The following is a 22,052-nucleotide window of genomic DNA, read 5'->3' as shown; positions in this document are numbered from 1 at the left end:
ATGTCTTTCTTTTAAAAGTTATCTAGGATTCACAAAAAATTGCTGCACTCCCCAAAATGGAGCCAATTATTGATAACTTAATGCTGTCAACCGCAGAGCCAGGAGCATATTCCAGAAAAATTACCATTTTTCACCATCAATTTCACATTTCTATTCAAAGGGCTGCAAATAGCTTTCATAGAACAGACATGTGCAGAACACACCAGTTAAAATAGTGCTAGTGATTCAGTACAATTATGTTTTAAAAAATTACTAAAGTCCAATATTTTACCATAATTCTCAAATTTCATGTGAAGAATTTGAATGATAAAAGCCTGTATGAGAGTAGCAGTTAGCACTACAGTAAACAGCATGGCTCAAGATATAAATGAGTAGCAATTTCCTCTAATTATAAATTGGAAAAGCCAAAGCCATTGCCCTCAGACCCTACCACCAACTCCATTCCCATGCCCGAGCTGCAAGTCTTAGGCTGAGCTAGACTGTTTGGAACCTTGGCATCATATTGAACCCTGAGCTGAGCTTCTGGTCCTACATCCTCTCCATCATAAAGGCAGCCGACTTCCATCATTATAACATCTCCCATCTCCATCCCTGCCTCAGCTGTTCAGCTGCGGAAACCCTCACCCATGCCTCTCATCTCCAGTACCCACCATCCCAAAGGCTACCACTTCCACCCCAAATACAGCCCTGTGCCCGCTAGACCTATGCTGGATCCCAGTTCCACAAAAGCTCAGATTTCTCCCTGCTGTTTAAATCCCTCCAGAGCCTCTCAGGAGCAGGTTGATGAAGGATGGAAGGACGAAGAAATACTGCTCGACCCTACGCATGCGTGTCTAGCGCCCCCGCATGGCACTCTGGGCAAAAGGCTCCTCAGCCTGAGCGATGGCCATGGCGCGCAGGCGCAGTGTAGCGACTGCTGGATGGAAAAAGAGGGACCGCATCAGCACCCCTCCCCCCAAAGTGGGCGAGGCCACAGGAGCCCCGCCCTTTGGCAGTGGCCAGGGCTGCTGGGATTTGTAGTTTTCTGTCCGCTGAAACTTTCCCAGAGTGCCCCGCGCTTCCGGGTGGAGCGCGTGCGCATTGTTCCTGGCTGAGGTGAGACAAAGACGGAGGTGAATGAGGGGGGGAGTATGGGAATGATGATGGGAGAGAGGAGTTGATCAGAGTCCGTGGAGAGGTAAAGCGGGAATGCTCGGTTCAGTATTTGGGTTGGGGCTTAATTTGGGAAAGATTTTCTTTCCATACGGGATGCAGCCACAGTGTTACCCCGACTGAACCCCCACCTACCCCACCAGTTACCCCGACTGAACCCCCACCTACCCCACCAGTTACCCCCTGCTGAACCCCCACCTACCCCACCAGTTACCCCCGACTGAACCCCCACCTACCCCACCAGTTACCCCCTGCTGAACCCCCACCTACCCCACTAGTTACCCCCGACTGAACCCCCACCTACCCCACCAGTTACCCCCTGCTGAACCCCCACCTACCCCACCAGTTACCCCCGACTGAACCCCCACCTACCCCACCAGTTACCCCCTGCTGAACCCCCACCTACCCCACTAGTTACCCCCGACTGAACCCCCACCTACCCCACCAGTTACCCCCTGCTGAACCCCCACCTACCCCACCAGTTACCCCTGACTGAACCCCCACCTACCCCACCAGTTACCCCCTGCTGAACCCCCACCTACCCCACTAGTTACCCCCGACTGAACCCCCACCTACCCCACTAGTTACCCCGACTGAACCCCCACCTACCCCACTAGTTACCCCGACTGAACCCCCACCTACCCCACTAGTTACCCCGACTGAACCCCCACCTACCCCACCAGTTACCCCCTGCTGAACCCTCACCTACCCCACCAGTTACCCCGACTGAACCCCCACCTACCCCACCAGTTACCCCCTGCTGCACCCTCACCTACCCCACCAGTTACCCCCTGCTGAACCCCCACCTACCCCACTAGTTACCCCCTGCTGAACCCCCACCTACCCCACCAGTTACCCCCGACTGAACCCCCACCTACCCCACCAGTTACCCCCTGCTGAACCCTCACCTACCCCACTAGTTACCCCCGACTGAACCCTCACCTACCCCACTAGTTACCCCCGACTGAACCCTCACCTACCCCACCAGTTACCCCCTGCTGAACCCTCACCTACCCCACTAGTTACCCCCGACTGAACCCTCAACTACCCCACTAGTTACCCCCGACTGAACCCTCACCTACCCCACTAGTTACCCCCGACTGAACCCCCACCTACCCCACCAGTTACCCCCTGCTGAACCCCCACCTACCCCACTAGTTACCCCCTGCTGAACCCCCACCTACCCCACGTTACCCCCTGCTGAACCCCCACCTACCCCACCAGTTAACCCCCTGCTGAACCCCCACCTACCCCACCAGTTACCCCCCCTGCTGAACCCCCACCTACCCCACCAGTTACCCCCCTGCTGAACCCTCACCTACCCCACCAGTTACCCCCCTGCTGAACCCTCACCTACCCCACCAGTTACCCCCCTGCTGAACCCTCACCTACCCCACCAGTTACTCCCCTGCTGAACCCCCACCTACCCCACCGGTTACCCCCCCTGCTGAACCCCCACCTACCCCACCAGTTACCCCCCTGCTGAACCCCCACCTACCCCACCAGTTACCGCTCTGCTGAACCCTCACCTACCCCATCAGTTACCCCCCTGCTGAACCCTCACCTACCCCACCAGTTACCCCCCTGCTGCACCCCCACCTACCCCACCAGTTACCCCCCTCCTGAGCCCTCACCTACCCCACTAGTTACCCCCCTGCTGATTCCCCACCTACGCCACCGGTTACCCCCTGCTGAACCCTCACCTACCCCAACAGTTACCCCCTGCTGAACCCTCACCTACCCCAACACTTACCCCCTGCTGAACCCTCACCTACCCCACTAGTTACCCCCGACTGAACCCTCACCTACCCCACCAGTTACCCCCTGCTGAACCCTCACCTACCCCACCAGTTACCCCCTGCTGAACCCTCACTTACCCCACCAGTTAACCCCCTGCTGAACCCCCACCTACCCCACCAGTTAACCCCCTGCTGAACCCCCACCTACCCCACCAGTTACCCCCCCTGCTGAACCCCCACCTACCCCACCAGTTACCCCCCCTGCTGCACCCCCACCTACCCCACCAGTTACCCCCCCTGCTGAACCCCCACCTACCCCACCAGTTACCCCCCCTGCTGAACCCCCACCAGTTACCCCCCCTGCTGAACCCCCACCTACCCCACCAGTTACCCCCCCTGCTGAACCCCCACCTACCCCACTAGTTACCCCCCTGCCGATTCCCCACCTACCCCACCGGTTACCCCCTACTGAACCCCCTCCTACCCCACCGGTTACCCCCTGCTGAGCCCTCACCTACCCCACCAGTTACCCCCTGCTGAACCCTCACCTACCCCACCGGTTACCCCCTACTGAACCCCCTCCTACCCCACCGGTTACCCCCTGCTGAACCCCCACCTCCCCCACCAGTTACCCCCCTGCTGAACCCCCACCCCCACTAGTTACCCCCCTGCTGAACCCTCACCTACCCCACTAGTTTACCCCTACTGAACCCCCTCCTACCCCACCAGTTACCCCCTGCTGAGCCCTCACCTACCCCACCAGTTACCCCCCCTGCTGAGCCCTCACCTACCCCACCAGTTACCCCCCCTGCTGAACCCTCACCTCCCCCACCAGTTACCCCCCCTGCTGAACCCTCACCTCCCCCACCAGTTACCCCCCCTGCTGAACCCCCACCTCCCCCACCAGTTACCCCCTGCTGAACCCCCACCTCCCCCACCAGTTACCCCCCTGCTGAACCCCCACCTCCCCCACCAGTTACCCCCCTGCTGAACCCTCACCTACCCCACTAGTTTACCCCTGCTGAACCCTCACCTACCCCACCGGTTACCCCCCTGCTGAACCCTCACCTACCCCACTAGTTTACCCCTGCTGAACCCCCACCTCCCCCACTAGTTACCCCCCTGCTGAACCCTCACCTACCCCACTAGTTTACCCCTGCTGAACCCTCACCTACCCCACTAGTTACCCCCCTGCTGAACCGTCACCTACTCCACCAGTTACCCCCCTGCTGAACCCTCACCTACCCAACTGGTTACCCCCTACTGAACCCCCACCTACCCCACCAGTTACCCCCCTGCTGAATCCGCACCTACCCCACCTACCCCAGTAGTTACCCTCCTACTGAACCCTCACTTACCCCACTGCTTCATCTGCTCTGTCATTTTTTGATCTATTTCAGAAGCACTCCCCCTAAACTGCAGTGGGACTCTATTAATATCCTTGCTGAAATTTTAACAAGCATTCACTCAGTTCATGATGTCCATAATGTTTCTTCCCTCCTCAAAGGATTCCGTGTGATTTATTAGACAGGATCTCCCTCCTACAAAGCTGTACCAGCTTGCTCGCTCAATCTTCTCATTTATCAGTTGTTCCTCCAGTGCTTTCCCTACTCGAGATGCCAACCCCTGCTTACAGATTAAATTCCTGTTGCTTTAGTGTTTAGTCACTGTCCCCGTTTCTGCAGATTCCTTATTGAGAGCTGCTAGAATGATGTGTCTTGCACAATGTCTCAAATTTGTGTTGTCAGCTGATCTCAGTTTGACAGTAGTGAGGGTGCTACAACTAGACTTGAGCACTCCAGGCTTGTGATAGAGAGAGAAAAACATTCAGCGGGTGTTTCCCTTTGTGACTGCTACTCGGTGATCTGTGCTGGAAAGCACACTGTGAACGTTGGCTGGTGTCTCTATCAGGTGCTCTGTTTGTAAATGTCATTTAAAGGTCACTGTGTAGAAGGACTAAGCTGTTTAATTTCCCTGCAGTGCTGTACTGAAATTCCAGAAACTATCAGAGCTGCTTTATCTGTGAAACTGTATTGAAGACACTGTTGTAAATCATTGTACAACCTATTGTCTATTGAACTTTATTATCGAACATCAAAGATGTCCTCCCCTTATGTCATCACTTTCTTTTGAAATAACAAATACGAGCGTGCAAACAAAATGCATGGCACTATGTGCAACTCATCCTGCCATATGTCCTTTTAATACACTTTGCCTTGGTAATTTAAAGAAAATTGACTGTTTCTTAGCCTTTTTTATTAAGAATTATTGGCTTTTATCCTGGTCTGTTAATCCCCAACAGAGTTCTTTCAGTTTGACTGAGGAACAGTGCGAGGGGTATGTCTGTGTAACAGTCTCAAGAGCAGTCTCTGCTGCGGGAGTGAGGGGGTGGGGTGGGGAGGGGAGGGGTGGGGTGGGGAGGGGGGGTCCTCCTGACCAGAGGGCTACTTGGGCTGTCATAGTGCGATTTTTTTTTTTTGGTGGTTGGAGAGGGAATCTTGTTCTTTCAAAATTATGCAGTGGGGGGAAAAAAGGTTGAGTTCAGCAGTCCTGCATTTTTCTCCCCTTCAAGTATTTATGCAGTTCCCCTGTTGAAAGTTCCAATTGAATCTGCTTCCACCATTTTTTAAGGAAGTGCGTTGCAGATCATCATAACTCAGTGCTTCGAAAAAAATTCTCCATGTGCCCTCTGGCTCTTTTGCCCATTACCTTAAATTTGTGTCCCCTGGTTACTGACACTCCTGCCAGTTTCTCCTTGTATATCAAAACCCCTCTTAATTTTAAACACATCTATTAAATCTGCCCATTGTGTTCTCTACTCTAAGGAGAAAAACACCAGCTCCTCTAGTGTCTCATCCCTCTAGTAAATCTCCTCTGCACCCTTTCTAAGGGTTTGAATTGCATTGCATTTTCAAAATGTTGCATACTGAATGCCTGAAAATATGCTGTTTGTGTTTTCTTCTTTTGGGCCTCCTTATCTCGAGAGACAATGGATACGCGCCTGGAGGTGGTCAGTGGTTTGTGAAGCAGCGCCTGGAGTGGCTATAAAGGCCAATTCTGGAGTTTAGCCCCAACTAATCTATTGACTCTCAACTCTCACAGATAATCACGTCCTTATGAGCTTGAAGAACTGTTCAGATGATGAAACACAGGCTCGATTGGTTTATTACCAACCTAATCTGGAGGCAGAGTCACCTTGGAAGGACCTGCAGCCTTTTTTGGAAGCTGAGGCCAAATGTAGCAGCACACAGACAGACTGCCAGACTTTGGTTGCCCTACTTCTCTATAAATGCACCAAGTGCTATTTATAGGCATCAGTCAGAGAGGCACTGTCATAATTATTTTACTGAATTACTTCAGCTGGAAGCTGTAAGGAAGTACATCGAGGCCTTGAAAGAAGAATACAAAGAAATTAACAAGAGATTAAATTGCATTCAGCCACATGGGGAAGATGGAAAGTCATTAAGTAGACGTCATGTTGATCTAGCTCCACTTGCACCACTGTTGGAAGAGCTGCATTCGTCAGAAAAAGACTTGTTGGAGTTGGAATCAATGTACAACAGTAATCTAAGTTCCACTTTTGTATTTGGCATTGAAATCGCATGTCCTTTGTCAATCTTTGGCATTTCCTGACCTCCACTAATTAATTGTGTGCTTTTTTTAAGTCAACTTATGGAGGAGTCCAAAACCAAGGACCATATATGGAAGTAAAAGGAAAATACTGCAGATGTTGGAAGTCTGAAACACAAACAAGAAATGCTGGAAATACTCAGGTCAGTGACCCTTTATCAGTTCTGAAGAAGGGTCACTGACCTGAAACGTTAACTCTGCTTCTCTCTCCACAGATGCTGCCAGACCTGCTGAGTATTTCCAGCATTTCTTGTTTGTGACCACATATAGAAGATATTTAGCAATACTGTGTGCAGTTCTGGTCACCTCATTACAGAAAGGATGTAATTGCACTAGAGGGGGGTGCAGAGGAGATTTACAAGGATGTTGCCAAGACTGGAAAAATGCAGCCATGAGGAAATATTGGATCGGCTGGGGTTCTCCTAGGAAGGAAGGCTGAGGGGAGATTTGATAGTTATGTACAAAATTGTGAGGGGCCTGGATAAAGTGGATGTGAAGGGCTATTCACCTTAGCAGAGAGGTCAGTGACCAGGGGGCATAGATTTAAAGTGATTAGAAGGATTAGAGGGGAGATGAGGAAAGTATTTTTCACCCAGAGGGTGTTGGGGGTCTGGAACTCACTGCCTGAAAGGGTAGTAGAGGCAGAAACCCTCAACTCATTTAAAAGGTGCCTGGATATGCACCTCAAGTGCTGTAACCTGCAGGGTTGTGGACCAAATGTTGCAAGGTGGGATTAAACTGCGTAGCTTGTTTTTTGGTCGGTGCCGACATGATGGGCCAAGTGGCCTCTTTCTGTGCCATAAACTTTCTCTGATTCTATGAAATTCAATAAGGAATTCACGAGAACCTTTGGGGAGTGGTTAGAATGTGGAACTTGCTACCACATGGAGTAGTTGAGGCGAATAGTAGAGATGCATTTAAGAGGAGGGTCGATAACCGTATGAGGGATAATCAAAAGAAGGATCTGCAGATAGGGTGAGATGAAGTAGGGTGGGAGGAGGTGCATGTGGAGCATAGAATAGTTGGGCTGAATGTCCTGTTGCTGTGAATTCTATGCCAGTTCATCAGTTTGTAGCAGCATAAACATGTTGGTGCTTCAGAGCATAGCATGGAACTTGAGTTTGTGGCTCAAATTCCAGACTCAGTCGCTTCTGGATTCTAACAGTGCTGTCCGGGAGGAGTGAGGCAAAAGCAAGTAGAGGGGGAAACGATGACACAGCTGAAAATCCCTGTGGCCACAGCCTTTATTATTAAATTCTGAGTGATAAAATTGATGCTGACCCTGTATTCAAACAGTCTAAAGTAGCAGAGAGGTAGGTTAGCAGAGCTGGAGAATGAAACAACTGTCTGCTGATTGAACCTGATGTCAGCATTAAGCACACCTTGTCAGGTTGATGCATGTTTGATGTCTGTTCAGAGGAAGTGTGTGTGTGTGGAATTTGAATTTCCCACAAAAGCTCGTGTTCCTGTCTCAGTGAAACTGCAAATTTGAACTTAAATCATGGCCACAGTTTGGTTGAACCTTGAAGCATCTAAAAAGGGTACTCAAAATCCCCATTGATGAGAGCTAAATACTAAGAATGAGCTGTAAAGCTAATGATTTAAACTGACTCCATGCCAAGGTCCGAAAGTATTTTTGGCACAATTAAAATAGGGAGCAGTTGTCACTACTGCACAGGGTATTGGGGCTCGATTCTAATGTTCTTGTGCATTCTGTGATATTTCCACATTTTACCGTCAAAACCTCAAAGCATAGGAAATATTTCACACCACTCTCATCATTGTGGTATCAGGACCCACTCCAGAGACTTGAACACAAAATCTAGGCTGACACTCCAGTGCAGTACTGAGGGATTGCTGCACTGCCAGAGATGCTGCCTTTCCAATGCGCTGTTAAACTGAGGCCGTGTGCGCCCTCTTGGATGTATAATAAATCCAATAGAGAATTGAGGAGAAACTTCTTTACTCAGAGTAATGAGCATGTGGAACTCCCTACCACAATGAGTAATTGAGGTGAATAACATGGATGTGTTTAAAGGGAGGCTGGATAGGTACATGAGGGATAAAAGAATAGGATATGTTGGTCGGGTGGGGGGAAGCTTGTGTGGAGTTTGAACGCTCAGGTGACTTGTGGGCTGAATGGCCTAGTTCTGTGCTGTAAAATTCATGTAAAATCTAAGAAGGCTGCCAGGCTTTGTAAGACTGGCTGCACAATGATAGTATGAGCGAAAGAGCAAAGCTGAAGTGAAGTGCGATGCTGATCACTCGATGCTCGAGTTATGCCGCACACTTGTGGGCTAACCAGAACTGCTTTTCACTGGCTATTAGACAATTTAAAGAACCTGAAATTCAATGCATGAATTAGACAACAAAAACATTTAATTCTGGTGTTAGTTTTAAAACATTTATTTATTTATAATTTTAACCAACTTACTTTCAGGTCTGAAGGCCAAAGATGACCGAGAGTTGTTACCATTGGTCCTTGAAGAGCGTCAGCAGCTCAGCAAAAGCGTTGCAGGTTTAAAGGGAAAAGTGAGTGTAAATGTGTGCTAGGAAATTCTTCTTAAATTGGTGTGGATAGTTTGTGTGTAGAATTGTTTATATTTGTGGGAAACGGGATTTCTCAGGATTTTGGTTCCATAAGGTTTTGTGGTTCACGTGGTGGGATTGTGTTGTATCTGGCACGCAGCTTCACACACTTGACATGAGAATGTCACTGCTACTCTGATTGTCTCAATTTGATGCTAGAATTGTGCCCGGGTCTCAGCACTTCCATGGTGCTACCCTTTCTAAAAGTAAGATTTTGGAACTAATAAAACGTAAGGTGCAAATTCAGACTGTGAGTATCGGCATCTGTTTTTTGTGTGGTAACATAAAAAATACTACCAAGAGCACCAACTCATCCTTTAAACGGAAAAATACGTTGGGAATTTTATGTTCTCTCCGTGGCGACTTTGGAGGAGGGGAGAGCATATAATTGGGCAGGCCCCCCACCACCTTCGTGCCTCCGCCCAAATTAAGTTCTATGGGAAGGCCTGCAGACAGTCGTCTTGCCCCACCATCAATTGAGGCCCTTAAGTGGGCAATTAATGCCCAATTGAGAGCCTCATCCTGCTGCCGCTGGTAGTAGCTCAGCAGCGGGCAGGCCTGTCACTGCACGGGGAGCATGCCAAGCAAACCCATGTGGGTTGCTTGTTGGCTCTGGGGTGGGGGTGGGAAGGTGGGGGTCGCTCATTAAAAGGCACTTAGTGCCTGATCGAGGGACCCAGCATTGGGAGGGGGGGATCCCGCTGAGAGCCACCCCCTTGCTCTTGCTGCCAACCCACAGTCCCCACCCCACGAAACCCCTCCTGCCCTGACTCACATGTGGCCTGGGTCCAGCGCCTCTGTTGAGTCCGGTACCAGCAGCAGCCACCACCTTCGCAGTGGCACTGCTCAGTTAAAGAGCTGCCAGCCTCTGATTGGCTGGCAGCTTTCAGCAGGCAGGACTTCTGTCGCCTGGGTCCTTAATCCCGGGGAAAGCCTGCCGCTGTCCACGTAAGTGCCTAATTGGCATGTAATGTGGCGGGCCTTCCCCAGAGGAGGGGATATGGGGCTCTTGCCCGTGTTTTAGCTGGTGGTCAAGACCCCCATTGCCCAGATAAAATCCTGGCTGTTGGGTTCCAGTTGACGACAGTCTGCTCTACCTCTCTTGAGCTCTCTGCTGCTGCTGATTAGTCAGACAGCTTGTCTGACATCTGGTATGGGATGAACAGAAATTTTCTCCAACTAAATATTCAGAAGACTGAAACCATTGTTTTCATTCTCCCCCACACACTCCGTTCCATTGCCACTGACACCATCCCTCTTTCTGGCATCTGGCTGAGGTTAAATCGGACTGTTCGCAACCTTGGTGTCATATTTGACCCTGAGATGAACTTCCAACCATCACCAGTGCTGCCTACTTTTACCTCCGTATCATCGCCTGACTCTGCCCTGTCTCAGTTCATCTGCTGCTAAAACTCTCATTCACGCCTTTAAGTCTGGACTTGACTATTCCAGTACTCTCCTGGCCGGTCTCCCATCGTCCACCCTCCGTAAACTTGAGCTCATGCAAAACCCTGCTGCCCGAATCCTAACATGCACCCAGAACTGTTCACCTGTCACTCTTGTGCTTGCTGACCTACATTGGGTCCTGGTCTGGCAACATCTCGTGCTACTTAAACCTAAGCACAGAAAGCTTAGGTACATGTTGGCAAGGAAAATGCAGGGGTACTCCTGAAGTTACTTGGCTAACCTGCACAGCCTTCCAGAACTACATTTAACACATTACCTTAATATGCAGTTATCTTTTCTAAGGATTTCAAAAACAATCAGACATCTTTTTCCAATCATATTTGCTAGTAGAGTGTAACCCCTACTCGGAAAAGCCGTTTGACTGTAATATCTTCAGAAACACTTGGTCATCTATAGCGCATGACAGAAATCTAAGGCTCGCTCCAGGTAATGTTGCTACAGGCTGCTCCCCACCATCTCTCTCACTGCAAGGGTATCCATGCACCCAGAACTCAGCATGTGCTCAGTCTGTGGAAAAACAGCCTCAAGAGTTGCAGCAGGGATGGATTTGGGTCAGCACTGGCCCGTGGATAGGACCTCAGGATCACTGACTGTTACCACAAAACACAGTTGGCATCTCTGAATCTCTCTCTTTGCCCTTTCTTGTATGCTTATATATGCTACTGACTAATAGTGAGCACGTTACTGTGAAGTCTGATGTAAAGATAGTAAATGCTGGAAATGCTCAGCAGGTCAGCAGCATCTGTGGAGAGAGAAAGAGTGAACTTTTCAAGTCAATAACATTTCATCAGAGTTTTTGCTGTGAAGTCTTTTAGAGTCTGAGGAGGCTATGTAGTGACAGAAGTATGATTTTTAAGGAACATTCCTTAAAGCATAGCTTTTTGCAAAAATAAACAATGTCAGCAATGTTTTCAGCATGCAATTTAAATGCTTCCTTTTCTACACCTGCAGCTCCTTCAGACTCTGGTGCAAAAGGAGGAACGTGATGAAAGCAATGTGATTCTTGAAGTAACAGCTGGAAGAACAACAGGAGGTGAGAATTTACACAGGACAGAATCAGCATTACATATATTACTTGAGCCCCCTCTGACTGCATGCTCTTAGCCAGTCAGGAGCTGAGTCTGACAACACAGGGAGGTCCCGATCGGTGCTGTGCTCAAGCAGGGAAGCAGTTGAGGTACAGCCAGTGAAGTCAGCACTTCTGGGAAATATGATCAGGGTTTGCTCTCCTATTCAATAGACTGACCACTCCTGTATGGGTGTGTGTGTGGATGATAGCATAGATCAGAATTGGGCATGGTTACAGTGACACTTATGGTAAACAGTTTGTCAGCACTCACTGATCAGTGTCACCTCCGAATAATGCTCAGATGGCACCATACCAGAAGGTGACTAGTGCCTGTGGAATTGTCCAGCTGTGTATATTCCAGTCTCTGCTGTAGCGTGGACACTGGAATATACACGGCTGGACGTCAGTGGTAGGGAAACTATTAGAGAGGATTATTCGGGACAGGATTTACTCCCATTAGGAAACAAACAAACTTATTAGCGAGAGACAGCATGGTTTTGCGAAGGGGAGGTCGTGTGTTACTAATTTGATTGAGTTTTTTGAGGAAGTGACGAAGATGATTGATGAAGGAAGGGCAGTGGATGTTATCCATATGGACTTCAGTAAAGCCTTTGAAAAGGTCCTTCATGGCAGACTTGTACATAAGGTGAAGTCACACGGGATCAGAGGTGAGCTGGCAAGATGGATACAGAACTGGCTCAGTCATAGAAGACAGAGGGTATCAGTGGATGGGTGTTTTTCTGAATGGAGGGATGTGACTAGTGGTGTTCCGCAGGGATCAGTTCTGGGACCTTTGCTGTTTGTAGTATCTATAAATGATTTGGAGGAAAATGTAGCTGGTCTGATTAGTAAGTTTGCGGACGACACAAAGGTTGGTGGAGTTGCGGATAGTGATGAGGATTGTCAGAGGATACAGCAGGATATAGATCGGTTGGAGACTTGGGCGGAGAAATGGCAGATGGCGTTTAATCCGGACAAATGTGAGGTAATGCATTTTGGAAGGTCTAATGCAGGTGGGAGGTATACAGTAAATGGCAGAACCCTTCGGGGTATTGACAGGCAGAGAGATCTGGGCATACAGGTCCACAGGTCACTGAAAGTGGCAAAGCAGGTGGATAAGGTAGTCAAGAAGGCATACGGCATACTTGCCTTCGTCGGTCGGGGCATAGAGTATAAAAATTGGCAAGTCATGTTGCAGCTGTACAGAACCTTAGTTCGGCCACACTTAGAATATTGCGTGCAATTCTGGTCGCCACACTACCAGACGGACGTGGAGGCTTTGGAGAGGGTACAGAGGAGGTTTACCAGGATGTTGCCTGGTCTGGAGAGCATTAGCTTTGAGGAGAGGTTGGAAAACCTCGGATTGTTTTCACTGGAACGACGGAGGTGGAGGGGCGACATGATAGAGGTTTACAAAGTTGTGAGCGGCATGGACAGAGTGGATAGTCAGAAGCTTTTTCCCAGGGTGGAAGAGTCAGTTACTAGGGGACATAGGTTTAAGGTGTTTTTTACACAGAGGGTGGTGAGTGCCTGGAAATTGCTGCCAGGGGAGGTGGTGGAAGCAGATATGATAGTGACGTTTAAGAGACATCTTGACAAATACATGAATAGGAAGGGAATAGAGGGATATGGGCCCCGGAAGTGCAGAAGGTGTTAGTTTAGGCAAGATCGGTGCAGGCTTGGAGGGCCGAATGGCCTGCTCCTGTGCTGTACTGTTCTTTGTTCTTTGGATGGTACGGCGGAGACTGGAATATACACGGCTGGACGGTACGGCGGAGACTGGAATATTCACAGCTGGATAATTCCACAGGCACTAGTCACCTAGTATGGTGCCATGTGAGCATTATTCGGAGGTGACACGGATCAGTGACCCTAGGATGAAGTCCATCAGGACCAGGGGACTTGTCAGCTTTTAGCTCTAATAATTTTCTCAGTTCAGTTCACTGCCCAGTGTCCAAGGAGCAGTGGAGCATTTGGTGCATATTGCAGCCTTTCTACTGCTACAACTGGCTAAAAGAACTATAAATGATTTATGGTATAGAAGACAGCCATTTGTCCCATCATATATGTGCCAGCTCTTTACTGAAGGGGTATGGTAGTGTAGTGGTTATGCTACTGCTGTACACCCTATATGGCTTTAATATGCTTTCTATAATGGGAGGCCCAAAACTGCACATAGCACTCTAAATGTGGCTTAACCAGTGATTTGTACAAATTTATCATTATGTCTCTACTCTTGTACTCTCTGTCCCTATTTGTAAAACACATAATTACATTGGCCATTTTATAGCTTTGTCTGGCAGCATTTGCAGTTTCAGGCAATTCTGTATTTAAGCCCCTCTGTTCATCTGCTCTCTTCCCATTGACTTTTGGAGCTATAGTACTTGTCCTCCAGTACCATCTATTTAAGCATTTTCATTGAAAAGTAAATGCTCTGAGCTCTCTCCATGCTAGTTCATGTAGTTACTGCTGGAATACTGCTAAACTCTACAGATCAAAAGGTCTCTGATTCGATTCTTGCTCTGTGCTTCACGCATGGTAGCTGTTGTCCTGCCGTAGCTACCCTCACTAGTGCTTGGTTAGAGAGAGGGAGAACCAGTGAGTTTCCCATACCTGATTTCTGACTAGTGAGCTGTGCTGGAAGGTGCGATTGTAGATTTCTGATGTGAGAAGACTAGATTCAGCTGTAATGGCTTCTAGTCCAATTATAAACTGCCTGTTCCTTGTCAAGGCTGCTCTTGGGTGAGGGGCTGGAGAGCTTCTGGTGTCTTTGGGCCATCAGAGAAGGGCAATAAATAGGAGAGAGAAACCTTTTCTGCTGCTCACAAAGCAAAACAGGGACAGCTTTCTGCAGCATGTGAAAAAGAATGAGGAGGCAAAAAGAGCGGCTAAGGAGAAGGGGACCTGGGTTGAGCTGAAGCGCCGGCCTGTTGAGCCCAGAAAGGCTCACTTTGTACGAGGAATTAAGAGGGCTAAAAGGGGTCATGAAATATCCTTAGCAAACAGGGTTAAGGAAAATCCCAAAGCCTTTTATTCATATATAAGGAGCAAGAGGGTAACTAGAGAAAGGATTGGCCCACTCGAGGACAAAGGAGGAAAGTTATGCGTGGAGTCAGAGAAAATGGGTGAGATTCTAAACGAGTACTTTGCATCAGTATTCACCGAGGAGAGGGACATGACGGATGTTGAGGTTAGGGACAGATGTTTGATTACTCTAGGTCAAGTCGGCATAAGGAGGGAGGAAGTGTTGGGTATTCTAAAAGGCATTAAGGTGGACAAGTCCCCAGGTCCGGATGGGATCTATCCCAGGTTACTGAGGGAAGCGAGAGAGGAAATAGCTGGGGCCTTAACAGATATCTTTGCAGCATCCTTAAACACGGGTGAGGTCCCGGAGGACTGGAGAATTGCTAATGTCCCCTTGTTTAAGAAGGGTAGCAGGGATAATCCAGGTAATTATAGACCGGTGAGCCTGACGTCAGTGGTAGGGAAGCTGCTGGAGAAGATACTGAGGGATAGGATCTATTCCCATTTGGAAGAAAATGGGCTTATCAGTGATAGGCAACATGGTTTTGTGCAGGGAAGGTCATGTCTTACCAACTTAATAGAATTCTTTGAGGAAGTGACAAAGTTGATTGATGAGGGAAGGGCTGTAGATGTCATATACATGGACTTCAGTAAGGAGTTTGATAAGGTTCCCCATGGTAGGCTGATGGAGAAAGTGAAGTTGCATGGGGTCCAGGGTGTACTAGCTAGATGGATAAAGAACTGGCTGGGCAACAGTAGAGAGTAGCAGTGGAAGGGAGTTTCTCAAAATGGAGACGTGTGACCAGTGGTGTTCCACAGGGATCCGTGCTGGGACCACTGTTGTTTGTGATATACATAAATGATTTGGAGGAAAGTATAGGTGGTCTGATTAGCAAGTTTGCAGACGACACTAAGATTGGTGGAGTAGCAGGTAGTGAAGGGGACTGTCAGAGAATACAGCAGAATATAAATAGATTGGAGAGTTGGGCAGAGAAATGGCAGATGGAGTTCAATCAGGGCAAATACGAGGTGATGCATTTTGGAAGATCCAATTCAAGAGTGAACTATACAGTAAATGGAAAAGTCCTGGGGAAAATTGATGTACAGAGAGATTTGGGTGTTCAGGTCCATTGTTCCCTGAAGGTGGCAACGCAGGTCAATAGAGTGGTCAAGAAGGCATACGGCATGCTTTCCTTCATCGGACGGGGTATTGAGTACAAGGGTTTGCAGGTCATGTTACAGTTGTACAAGACTATGGTTCGGCCACATTTGGAATACTGCGTGCAGTTCTGGTCGCCACATTACCAAAAGGATGTAGATGCTTTGGAGAGGATGCAGAGGAGGTTCACCAGGATGTTGCCTGGTATGGAGGGCGCTAGCTATGAAGAGAGGTTGAGCAGATTAGGATTATTTTCATTAGAAAGACGGAGGTTGAGGGGGGACCTGATTGAGGTGTACAAAATCATGAGAGGTATAGACAGGGTGGATAGCAAGAAGCTTTTTCCCAGAGTGCGGGATTCAATTACTAGGGGTCACTAGTTCAAAGTGAGAGGGAAAAAGTTTAGGGGGGATATGCGTGGAAAGTTCTTTACGCAGAGGGTGGTGGGTGCCTGGAACGCGTTGCCAGCGGAGGTGGTAGACGCGGGCACGATAGCGTCTTTAAAGATGTATCTAGACAGATACATGAATGGGCAGGAAGCAAAGAGATACAGACCCTTAGAAAATAGGCGACATGTTTAGATAGAGGATCTGGATCGGCGCAGGCTTGGAGGGCCGAAGGGCCTGTTCCTGTGCTGTAATTTTCTTTGTTCTTTGAGCCAAGTCTAACAAGCCACAGTTGCTGGAACCAATTCCATATGAGTTCATGGCATAATTTTGTTACCAAATCAAATAAATATTCTATGTCTCAAAAAAAAAACTGTGTTGACTGTTGGTTTCATTGTTCTTCCAGGTGATATTTGCCAGCAGTTTACGAGGGAGGTTTTTGATATGTACAAGCATTACGCAGACTACAAGGACTGGAGCTTTGAAGTGTTGAACTCTGCACCTGCTGACTATGGTAATCTTTTTTAGCTCCAGCACAGAGTCAAAGCTACCAACCCTCCAGCTTACTCTACCCTCCAGACCTGCTCTTGGAGATGGCGCATAATCAGTGCCTGCTAACACAGTCCCTAAATCAGGGCAAGTACATACAAAAAACCTGTGCAAAGAGAGGATGTTCTCCCATATTCCAGAAAGACCATCTAATTGCATGGCATTAGTAAGAAACAAGGTGCACAAAGGATTGGGGAGACAGATAGCACTAGAGTAAGAAATAGTAAGGTACTAGCAGAGACCCGCAAAACATTTTCAGTCAAATTAGTAGCTTTATAGCAATGGTACTTCTTCATATACAGGATTTCTAGTTATTCATTCACCAATCAAACTTTCTCACTCTGGAAAAAGCTGCATGAAGCTGTCCATGTGTAAAAACAGGCAAAGGAACATAAACACAAATTTTGTCAAGAATTGGGCCTTGTGACTTATTCATAGTCATAGAATATGAAAGTCTGATTGGGAACTGTTTTCTCCCGGAGTTGAAAAGGCAGGTTTACATCTGATGGGCTCAATATTATTCGAGGAATAAATGCTCTATTTCATGAAATCTGCCTGTTATAATTTCCACATCTATCATCGAAGTAAACAGCTTCCTAACTACCAATCTTGTTCCATGACAAAATCCTTGTTTAGGATTCAGGTTTTGCAGCAACATTATAACTGCTCCTTCCTTGAGTCTAAGTTTGTGCGGTGACCTGCCCATTGGAGTTAGACTGTATAGAAACTCTGGAGGGTATAGACTGTTATCATCATGTTCATCTACAGAATCAGCACTGATGTATTCTTTTAATTCACCTGACTGCTTTTTAAAATCTTTTTCACTCAAATCTAGTGCATCTGTGTTTTTAGCACAGAGAACAGCTTTCGAATAACAAGTTGTATCAAATAATTGTCCCTGCCATTTTGTCACACTTAACCAATTCCATCATTTCTACCACGCCGCCCATACAATCCCCTCCCTCCCATGCCATCCCCATTGCATGTCATGCCATCCTCCTTTGCCACCTGCTCTTGCCATTCTCATCCCTTCCATCAATCCCATCCCATTCCTCACAGAAACAATCTGTTCCAGCCAGGGTAACTTTGTTGTCGGGCTCCCCTTACCTTCTCCAACAACCTCCTCCACAGTGCCACAGCCGCACGTGTGTCATGTGTTCCAGTCCTGCGCCAGGCACTGCCCACCAAATAAACCGAGGAACAGACACATCCCTTGAACTGACCAATTAAAACAGTCGGGAAACACAAAATTGAGTATTATTGTTATCGATTAGTTGGGGTCAGAGTAAGAGGGAACGCAATAAGATCTAAATTAGGTTACAGAGCATGTATTTAATCACATGAAACATGGTAAATAAGGTTGGTGAACTGCAGGCACAAATAGCTACATGGAAGTGTGATGATATAGCGATAAGGCAGGACTGGGTGCTAAATATTCCAGGATTCAGGGTGTTCAGGAAAGATAGGGAAGGAAAAAGGAGGAGGGGTGGTATTGATTTAAGGAGAATTTAACAGTGCTGGAGGGAGAGGAGGTCCTGGAGGGGTCAGGGACAGAATCTCTTTGGTTACAGTTAAGAAACAATAGAGCTGCCATTGCACTGGGTGTATTCTATTACCCACCAAAAAAACTAAATTGGTACCAGCATATAGAAGTAGAAAACAGGAATAAGGTGCAAAAAGTGAGTGTTGGATAGTACTGGAGAAGGGAGTAATACCATATTAGATAGGAATGGCTTAAGAAAGACTATGTGGAATACAAAGACAGGTTTACAATGCATGTATGTAAACACAAAGTGTGGTGAATAAGGTTGATCTACAAGCACAATAGCTGTGTGGGAATATGATTTAGTGGAGTAATGGAAATGTGGCTTAAAAATGCTGAGGACTGGGCACTTAATATTCAAGGATACAAAGTGTTCATAAAAGATAGGGAATGAAAAAGGGAGGTGAGATTGCAGCGCTGATTAGGGAAGACATTGTCGTGTTAGAAAGGAGAGGATATACTTGAGGGGGTAAGGGCAGAATCCATTTAGTTAGAGTTGAGAAGCAAAAACAGTATGGTCACACTACTGGGAGTATTCTATAGGTCTCCAAATAGTGTGAGCGATAGAGGAGCAAATCTGTAGGGAAATCAGAGATGTGCAAGAACTGTACAGGAGTGATATTGGGGGACTTTAATTACCCAAATATCGATTGGGACAATGTTAGAATAAAGAGTAAGGAGGAGGAGGAATTTCTGAAATGTGTTCAGGAGTACTTCCTTGATCGGTATGTTCTCGGCCCAACTAGAAAGGAGACAATGCTGGATCTGGTACTGGGAAAAGAGGTGGGCGAAGTGGACCAAGTGCCTGTGGGGGAGCACTTGGGTAAGATTTAGATAAACAATGGAGAAATACAAGGAACAATCTAAAGTAGAACTTCTAAATAGGAAGAGGGCTAATTTCAATGCGATGAGAAGGGATCTAGCCAGGGTAAAATGGAACCAAAGACTGACAGGGAAAGCTGTAACAGAACAATGCGTGATCTTTAAAGAGGAGATGCTTCAGATACATGCTAGGTACATTCCAACAAGGGCAAAAGGTAGGGGAACCAAAGCCAGGGCTCCTTGGATGATGAAGGAGATGGAGAATACAATGAAATGAAAAAAAAGGTGAATTCTTCAACCGAGAACCAGGCCAAATACAATATATTGAGAGGGGAAGTGAAGAGGAAACTAAGACTGGCAGAGAAAGAATATGAGAATAGAGTGACAGTGAACATAAAAAGAATCCAAAAATCTTCTACCAGCATGTAAATAGTAAGCGGGTAGTAGGAGGAAGAGTGGGTCCCATTTGGGACAAATAGGGTGATATATGCTTACAGGTGCAAGGCAAGACTACAGTAGTTAATAAGTACTTTGTATTAGTGTTTACTAAGGAAGAGAATGCTGACAAAATATCGGTAGAAACGGAGATGGTAGAGGTAATGGATGGAGTGAAAGTTGAGAGGCAGGATGTACTGGAAAGGCTGGCAATGCTTAGAGTAGATAAGCCACCTGGTCCGGATGGCTTGCATCCCAGGTTGCTAAAGGAAGTGGGGTTGGAGGCAGCAGAAGGGCTTATCACAATCTTCTAATCTTCCCTAGATACAGGGAAGGTGCCAGAGGATTGGCGAGTGGCAAATGTGACACTTTTATTCAAGAAAGGATTTAAGGACAGTCCTAGTAACTATAGGCCAGTCAGTTTAACATCAGTGGTAGGTAAGGTTATAGAAACAATAATCAGGGAAAAAAATTAATAGGCACTTGGAGAGATTTTAGTTAATTAAGGATAGCCAACATGGATTTGTAAAAGGCAGATCGTGCTTGGTTAATCGAATAGAATTTTTGATGAAGAAACAGAGAAAGTTGATGAAGGGAATGCATTGGAGATGGTCTGTCTATATGGATTTAAAGAACGTGTTTGATAAAGTACCATATAAAAGGCTGTTAAAACAAAATTGAGGCTCTTGGAACAGGAAGGTCAGGATTAGCTTGGATAAAAAATTGGCTTGAGTACAGAAAACAGCGAGTCGTGGTAAATGGTTATTTTTCAGCCTGGTGGGTGGTAGACAGTGGTGTTCCCCAAGGGTCAGTGCTAGGACACTACTTTTTTTTGATTGCATTCCAGTATCCATGACATTTTTTTTTAATATATATATATATATATATCCCTGCAAATTTTCAAAAATGCCAATGATACCAAATTTGGAGGAGTAGCAAACAGTGGAGATGATATAAATTGATTGCAACAGGACATAGATAGGTTAGCAGAATGGGCAGAGAAGTGGCAAATGGAATTTAAGACAGAAATGTGAGTTGATGCATTTTGGCAGAGGGGATAGGGAGAGGCAATATACACTTAATGGCACAGTTCTAAAGAGTGTGCAGGGAGAGAGGGAGCTGGGGGTGTATGTGCATAGATCTATGAATATTGAGATAGTAGTTAGCAAAGTTACCAGAAGGGCGGAAAGGGCTATCACCAGGGGGCGTAATTTTAAGGTGATTTGAGGAAGGTTTCGGGGAGATGTCAGAGGTAGGTTCTTTACACAGAGAGTGGTGGGTGCGTGGAATGCGCTGCCAGCGGTGGTGGTAGAAGCAGATACATTAGGGACATTTAAGCGACTCTTGGATAGGTACATGGATGATAGTAGAATGAAGGGTAGGTAGTTAGTTTAATCTTAGAGTAGGTTAAAGGTTCGGCACAACATCGTTGGCCGAAGGGCTTGTACTGTGCTGTACTGTTCTATGTTCTGTGTTATAAAGCATCTTGGGATTCATAACTAGAACTATTGACTACAACAGCAGGGAAGTTGTGCTGAACCTTAAAGCTCTGGTTAGGCCACAACTGGAGAATTACATCCAGTTCTGGTCATCATACTTTAGGAAGTATGTGAGGGTCCTTGAGAGGGTGCAGAGGAGGTTTACCAGAATGGTTCCAGGGATGAGGGATTTTAGTTACAAGCATGGGTTGAAGAAGCTGTGGTTGTTCTCCTTGGAGCAAAGGAGGTAGAGGGGAGATTTGGTAGCGTGTAGAAGATTATGATTGAGGTAGATCAAGAAAAACTGTTCCATTAGCTGATGGTACAAGGACTGAGGGACAGAGATTTAAGGTTTGGGCAGGAGATATAGGGGGGATGAGAGGCACTTTTTTCTGCAGCGAGTGGTAATGTCCTGGAACTCCTACGAGGGTGATGGAAGTGAAGATGATTGATAATTTCAAAAATAAATTGGATGGGCACTTGAAGGAAATAAACTTGTCAGGCTACAGTGAATATGACTGACTGGATTGGTTTATGGAGAGCTAGCATAGACTCGATGGGCTCAATGGCCTCTTTCTCTGCCGTAATGACACTATGACTCTACTGGGAAAGATATAGAGGAGCAAATTTGCAGGGATATTACTGAGAGGCGCAAGGACTGTAGAGTAGTGATAATGAGGGTCTTCAATTATCCTTATATAGACTGGCATAGTAATAGTGTAAAGGTCAGAGAAGGGGAAGAATTCTGAAGTGTGTTCAGGAGAATTTTCTTGATCAGAATGTTTCTAGCCCAATGAAGAAGGAGATTTTGCTGGATCTGATTCTGGGGAACATGGTGGATCAAGTCTCATTAGGGGAACAGGATCATAGTATCATAAGGTTTAGGTTAGCTATGGAAAAGAACAAGGAGCAATCTAGAGTAAAATTACTTAATTGGAGGGGGGCCAATTTCAGTAGGTTGAGTGTGAATTTGTCCTGCGTAAATTGGAATCAAAGATTAGCAGGCACAA

The 22,052-nt window shown here is 47.0% G+C and overlaps 1 protein-coding gene across 3 annotated transcripts in view; it reads left to right on the top strand.

Annotated features, from left to right (window-relative positions):
• Positions 1-1,077: 1,077 nt before the first annotated feature.
• The window catches only part of mtrf1 (mitochondrial translational release factor 1), a 33,844-nt gene continuing 12,869 nt past the window's right edge, over positions 1,078-22,052 (top strand). Inside the window, exons 1-5 of one of the 3 annotated variants that reach the window (XM_068040137.1) lie at positions 1,078-1,095; positions 5,994-6,453; positions 8,962-9,053; positions 11,529-11,610; positions 16,622-16,729. In XM_068040137.1, the coding sequence (XP_067896238.1) occupies positions 6,030-6,453; positions 8,962-9,053; positions 11,529-11,610; positions 16,622-16,729 (706 nt within the window). In that variant the 5' untranslated portion in view covers positions 1,078-1,095; positions 5,994-6,029. Of the gene's footprint in view, positions 1,178-4,735; positions 4,803-5,993; positions 6,454-8,961; positions 9,054-11,528; positions 11,611-16,621; positions 16,730-22,052 lie in introns of those variants that run through there. The other 2 variants (XM_068040135.1, XM_068040136.1) reach the window with 2 other exon arrangements.

The sequence above is a fragment of the Heterodontus francisci genome, chromosome 10 (assembly GCF_036365525.1).
Source record: "Heterodontus francisci isolate sHetFra1 chromosome 10, sHetFra1.hap1, whole genome shotgun sequence".
Taxonomy (NCBI): domain Eukaryota; kingdom Metazoa; phylum Chordata; class Chondrichthyes; order Heterodontiformes; family Heterodontidae; genus Heterodontus; species Heterodontus francisci.
The sequence above is the reverse complement of the archived record's forward strand: the minus strand, read 5'-3'. Positions and strand labels throughout refer to the sequence as shown.